Source organism: Galeopterus variegatus, unplaced genomic scaffold (genome assembly GCF_000696425.1).
Source record: "Galeopterus variegatus unplaced genomic scaffold, G_variegatus-3.0.2 Scaffold546, whole genome shotgun sequence".
In the NCBI taxonomy this organism is placed as follows: Eukaryota; Metazoa; Chordata; class Mammalia; order Dermoptera; family Cynocephalidae; genus Galeopterus; species Galeopterus variegatus.
This window is the reverse complement of record NW_007726657.1, coordinates 213,974-220,234: the sequence shown is the minus strand read 5'-3', so window position 1 is coordinate 220,234 and position 6,261 is coordinate 213,974. Positions and strand designations below refer to the sequence as shown.

Sequence of the window (6,261 nt, the reverse complement as noted above, 5' to 3'; positions counted from 1 at the left end):
TTTCAGACAGTTGTTTTGACGTGACTCTTTGGCAACGCACACATATTTGTGAGATCTTCAGACCTCTGTGAATTAGAATGACATATGAAATGCTTTAAAAATGTAACTCTTCTGGTACACAATGTAGCATGCCTTGCTACTGTTGAAACATGCAAAAGGTCAGTTGTAGGGAAACAAAAACTAATTTGCAATACAAGCAAGAAGAGAGAAAAGGGAAACATGAAGGCAAACCTTCCCTTGCTCTCTTTTATGACTATTCCTGTGATGCACGAGAGGACGTAGTAGTCCTTCTGGATGAAGCCCTCTCCTGGCCCTACCTTGGAGTTTACATTTCACTGTCGGAAAGAGACAGCAGTTAAGTGGCCTGTCTTTGTGCACACACGTGTGCCTACGAGTCTAGCTGCATGTGCGTACCCGGGTAACAAGTAAGTCCGCCGTGGGTGGCAGGTTCTGGCTGTCTGCTCACTGCTGTGTCCCTGTAGGACTTCTAGGCCTCAGGTAGGAGGGACAGAACAAACAGGAAGAGAAAACATGCCTCAGAGGAGAGGAAAGGGTGGGTGGTGGCGGGTGTCCATTTTATATGTCTCCCACTGTTGGAGGCCATCTTCCACATTATTCAGACCAGTGGCTCACAAACCAGGGTCCTGGGCCCCTACACCCCATTGAAGACAGGAATGGGACTCCTCCAACTATTTTTTTGGCTTTTCAAAAAAGAACTAATGGGAAGCAGGCTTTTCCCAGAGATGAGGCAGATTGGTTGACCTAAAATGCCAGCTTTTTTGCTTTTGGCTGGAATTTTACCAGCTCAGTGTGGTTGGGCTGGTTCTCCCATGCTGATCCAAAGCCCTGATGGGCAATGACATCCCAGTTTATGATTAATGAATATGGGGGAGATGAATTAATGAAGCTTTTTGGAATGGGGGAGAGAGGTACACTCTAGGCCAATGGAACCCTCCCTTCATAGGTGAGGACACTAAGGCCCCAGATAGCAGATCATTTATCCAATGTTACATAGTACTGCAGTGGAAGAGCTGGTCCCAAACTCTGATCTTCTAACTCTTGCTCCCATTTCTTTTGTGTCATTTTTGGTTTTCTTTTTCTTGAATATCTTTCAGGACTCTCATAGCCTAACATATGCACAACACTTTACAGTTTCTAAAGTTCCTCATATGTATCCCTTCTGCAAAGGCAAATGTTGCATTTCCCGTTTTGTGAGTGAGAACACTGAGGCCCTGAGAAGTTAAGTGACTTATACCAGTTCAGCCAACTAATAATTGAGAGAAAGTCCCTTTACCATCTGCAAACTACCTTTTCCTTCCATCTCCTGAAGCGTGATATTTCACCATTAGAACTTTATTCCTTTAACTTAAGGCATTGGTCGTCTTTAATTCCAAATGCCTCTGGGAAGAGTCATATTTAAGCTAGCATCAGTCACTAGTACCTTAGTGTACATCAATGTAGAATTTGTTCCTGAATTTCTTTTAAAAACGTAGAGATGTTAAGGAAACTGGGGGCCTGAAGGACTGAGAAGACAACTTAGAATGGGGAGATGTGAAAAAATCTCCATATGATTCCTAATTTGGTCTCAGATCACTGTCTTCATTGGCTGGTGACTTTTATAAATTCTCCATCAGAGGCATCTTATTACAGAAGAGTCCCATCTTGTCACCAGATCTGTCACCAACAATAAGGACAGAGGAAAGGGTGACTTAGCCTCTGCGCTTTCTGGTAAGAGAACCTCAACCATCTGGCTCGGTGGGTTTCTGGCTTCTCCACAGAGACAGCATTTAGATATTTAAACTTTAATGTGAGTGACTCAGGAATAGTTTTGCAGACAGTGTCAACTGCCTCTTCTCATGACACTGGAGCAAGGAAGCCATGAAGAGCCAGGATCAAGGCTCTGGCCAGGCAGGTAAGGGCATGCATTCCTTTGACCTCCATGACTTAAGCCCTGTACTGTGCTGTGCCTTTTCTGTGCTCGGTGCCAGGGGCTGGGAACTGCAGGGGGAGCGAGGCATGCTCCCTGCCCTTGATGAGCTCATAATCTAATGAACCCTGTAAGTACTGGGCGTTGGATAGGAGAAGCCCAGGAGGTGGTTGAGGCAGGAAGGGCCTACCAGACTCAGAGGTCCAGGAGAAAGAGGGCAGAGTCCAGGAGAGCAGAGATAATGCCCCAGGAGCAGGTGACACCTGGTGAGCTGCAATGTAGGGTGGAGGCTATTTATCCTCTGCCTATGTCTATACTGGCTGGTGAGTGTGTGGGTGGAGGTGGGGAATGGGGAGTGGTTGAAGGAGGCCTGGTTAGCACTTTTAAGACAGTGGGAGAGGCAGAGTCTCACAGCTCACCTGTTTCTGTTGTTCTGTTTGTGTCTTATGGTCCCTGACCCTCTCTTCCTGGGCTTTCCATAGAGCCTCTCCTCCTTTCTAATAGATAAAGGCAACATTAAGGCCCCCCAAAAGACAGATCTATAAGCCAACTCCTCAGCTCATTACTGGACGATTCCTTTCCAAAGGGAAAGATGCCCAGGAAAAACATAGCTAGGAAAGCCCTGGGGATTAGGACTCATGTGACAATGCAGGGCATAGAAGATCTCTTGATGGCATTTACCAAGTCTGATTAAAAGACCACAGAGCAAAGAGCCAGGAAGAACATGACTGGGATTCTGGCAATGTCCAAGGAAAAGCTAAAGGTTGGAGTGATGGACTGAGGCAGAAAAGGCTAATGAGTGGAACATGGATGAGTGAGAGAAAGGAGGGTTGAGGAGCCGAGGAGAGCCAAAGTGGTCCAAGACAGAGGAAAGTGCATCCCATCCAAGCACAAGATGGGGAGGGCTCAGTGGCGACTCTTCTATTGCCTTCTCAGTAATTAACCAGGCTCTGTGGACATAAAGACATAATTACAGGCAAAACACCTCCTTTGATGTAAGAGTATATAGAATGTCTGGGGGAAAGAGGGGCAAATAAAAGAGAGAACAATCTTGCTTTAATATGCAAACAAGGCTGATGGAAAAATATTACCAAACAAACAAATAAGCCAAACAAACAGAAGTTTGGGAAAACAAGACCCAGGCTGAGTGGGCACCCAAGATATCCTGGGCTCTCTGGGAGCATCACAGCCAACATCACTGGGCATTTTTTCTTTTCTTTCAAAGAGTGCACATGTTTTTATCAGGGTGGCTGCGTCTGCATCCCCTACCTGTTCTCTGCAGAAATTCTTAGCACTTTTCCAAAGAGGCCTGTTTACTCCTGGAATCTAAGCCCCAGAGAATGGGGGGTTGCAAAGGGGTTGAATGGCTCCTCCTGGAAAGCAAAGCTAATCGGGAACGTAGCTGAGCTTGTAACCCGGCATCCTGGATGCCTGTCCTGTGACAGAACCCCCGAAGCACCACTCTTTTCGGTAGAGTCAACTTTATTACCGAAATCTGTTAATTGGGGGATGAGGGGGAGGAGCAGGAGAGCAATGTGATGATAATACGATTTAACACTTGATGGGCTCTGAAAAAAAATAAGGAAGGGGCTTTGGACTTTAGCTTGGCACATTTGTCATGCCACATACATGTTACCAAAATGAATATGTGCAACTAAACTATATGCAAGACTCTGGGGGCACAACAGCACATACTTGGTGAAATAAAAAGGCATTTCTCCTGCCTCCACTGTGTCTCTTGTGGTGCCATTGTCTGATGCTAAGAACTCACATAATAACAAAAAACAATGCCCCTATGATGGGGGAAAACTTGATTTGGCACCAGCAGTGTTTTCCATGGGAATGATGGTGGGGGCTGTGGCTGACTGTGGGAATAGTGCAAATCAGCACTTTTTTGTAGAGTTTCTTCAAGCCTTTGTTTATTTTGGCCTTGGTCAGATCTGTGGCCCAGCTTGAAGATTCCCACTGGGCTTTCTGAAGCTCACAGACATATGAGGGATGGAACAGGGATAAATAAATAATTTCAAATCACCCTCCCCCTGCCCTGGCACTCATGTGTGGGGTGTGTCTGTCTCAGTGGGTGTGTATATATATATATACATGTGGGTTGTAGTACTGTATATTTGACCCATTCCACCACCAGAGAATTAAAGAGAAATCAGGATTTTCTCCAGGCTTAGCTCGTTTATTGTCTATCATCTTTCCTTTGGGGCAAGGGAGATCAGAGCTGTTTCACACAAGCTCCAGTTTTTGCAAAATGGCATTGGATAAAGCTTGTGTGAAACTGCGTCACGAGGCCTTCCTAAAGTCCTTAGACGTTTATAGACATTGAAACACGAGTAGCTCAGGTTGTGAATTCTGAGAGAAACAAAAAGTCAGCAATTGTTCTGATAACGAAAGATGAACTTTCATCTCCCAGTTCTTAGAAGTTTCTACTCTATCCTAGCTAAAGGATGTGGAGATCAACCATACAGAATCTGTCACAAAATGGAAAATGAGCAAGGAGTATGCATAGTAAGATTATATTATGGTCCCAAATGTGAATACATTGGCTTTAAAATGACTGTTACTGATTGTTCCTGTCACATCAGCAGCAAGTTATTATATTTTTAAAAGTGCACTAAGGCTTTATTGAAGATTTTGTGGGGGAGTGTGCATGTATACGTACTCTGTAAGCTTTATAGAAAGAGTATTTTACAAAGAAATGTACTTTCTCCCCTTTTTTCAAAAAGTTTCCATTTCCAGTAAGTCTTTGTGACAAATGTGTATGAAGCTACCTCTTAGCAGGGTGGCTATTGCACAACTCCAGGGGGAGCATTTGCTGTGTCCTCAATGTAAATGATCCCCCTGGAGGAAAACTCCAGGTGGCCTTGCAAGGTGACAATATTTAGATGAGCTGTGGCAGAGATATTTCTGATGAAGTACAGAAGAGTTTTGTTCACTGTATCTTCCTCCCTTAGATGCAAGTTACATCAGAGTAGAGGACCCAGGCTCTTGCCTGGGACTTGGGTAGAAGAAAAATATCTTACTATAGGCCAGAGTGTGCTACGTGCAGATAGGATTTAATCCACACAAACATCTTATCAGAAGTTTCAAGGGATTTAACCCACACAAGCGTCTTATCAGAGGTTCCAAGAGAGGTTAAGGGACTTGGTCAAGCTCACGTAGTCTGTGTGCAGCAGAAGTGGGATTCAAACCTTTTCCCTGACACTCCACAGCAGCCCGCAACTATCCTCGGCTCCCTCTGCATCTCCAGGGGCTGAAAGCATCCAGGGGCTGGAAAGCATTGATAGCAGCCGCAGTGAAACAACGTCACCTGGGGTAGAGGTCTCCAGAGCCAAAAAATGGAATTCGGCTGGGAATAGGAGGTGCTTCTTGGGCTGTCACTTCTGCCTTTTAGCCTCTCTGTCAAATAAAAGGGAGGCAGGTGAGGAGGCACCCTGGAGTGAGCTTTGCACAGCTGGAAGGAGCCTGGGAAGAGGAGTGTGGAGAGGGATGCTTACATCTCCTCCCCCTTCCTGGAAAATAACTTTGCATTTGAAGGAAGAAAGGAGTAAATCTGTAACCTGGACTCGGACATTTTCAACACCAGCGAGAACTCGATGGAGAAGCACATCAACACTTTTCTGCAGAACGTGCAGATTCTGCTCGAGGCCGCCAGCTACCTGGAGCAGATCGAGAAAGAAAACAAAAGTAAGTTTGGGGGCCCTGGCTTCTCCTCGGCGCTCGGCTCTTTCTTTCTCGCCCACTCGGGCGACCCCTGTCGCCCGCTCGACCCGCTTCCCCCTCACCCCCGCATGCAGCCCTCGTCAGTCAAGCCGATGACACCGGAGAAAGGACATGCACGCACAAAGCTGCTAAAAATGTAACAAAGACAAGCGAGGCGGAGAGGGGGCCTGTCCGTGCGTCCGTCTGTCCGTCACCGGCGGCCTGGGAGGACAGCGCGGCCGGGGAGCGGGGGAGTGTTGTTGTTTGCTGACAACTGAGCCGAGAGCTCATCTCATCGAGGTCGCCGTTCTTCCTTTTTTTTCCCCCCCGGAGTCTTCTCAGGCAGACAAGTGTTGTTTTTCTGTCGCTCGTTCCTGGGTGGGGTGGGGATTAGAAGCCGAAAGTTGGAAACCTCAGGCAGAGCTCAGGGCTTCCTGAAAGGCAACAAGACACACTACAACAATAACCACCAGCACGCAGCTCTCCGCGGCGTGGGCTCGCTCGAGCTGCGTCCCTCCTTCCTGCCCACTTCGCTCTTGCCTTCCCTCTCGCAGCAGGACTGGGCCATCGCGTCTACGGATGCAGTCCCCCTGCACCCCCGCTGCCCTGGGATGCCACCGTCCCGT

The 6,261-nt window shown here is 47.1% G+C and overlaps 1 protein-coding gene and 1 long non-coding RNA gene across 2 annotated transcripts in view; one reads left to right on the top strand and one right to left on the bottom strand.

Annotated features, from left to right (window-relative positions):
• Nucleotides 1-4,970: 4,970 nt before the first annotated feature.
• LOC103588290 overlaps nucleotides 4,971-6,261 on the bottom strand; it is a 2,311-nt gene continuing 1,020 nt past the window's right edge. The window contains exon 2 of the long non-coding RNA XR_550299.1: nucleotides 4,971-5,332. This is a non-coding gene — a long non-coding RNA (uncharacterized LOC103588290). The remainder of the gene's footprint in view (nucleotides 5,333-6,261) is intronic.
• The window catches only part of MXI1 (MAX interactor 1, dimerization protein), an 85,980-nt gene continuing 85,235 nt past the window's right edge, over nucleotides 5,517-6,261 (top strand). The window contains exon 1 of the mRNA XM_008569940.1: nucleotides 5,517-5,620. Within this exon, the coding sequence (XP_008568162.1) occupies nucleotides 5,530-5,620 (91 nt within the window). The 5' untranslated portion in view covers nucleotides 5,517-5,529. The remainder of the gene's footprint in view (nucleotides 5,621-6,261) is intronic.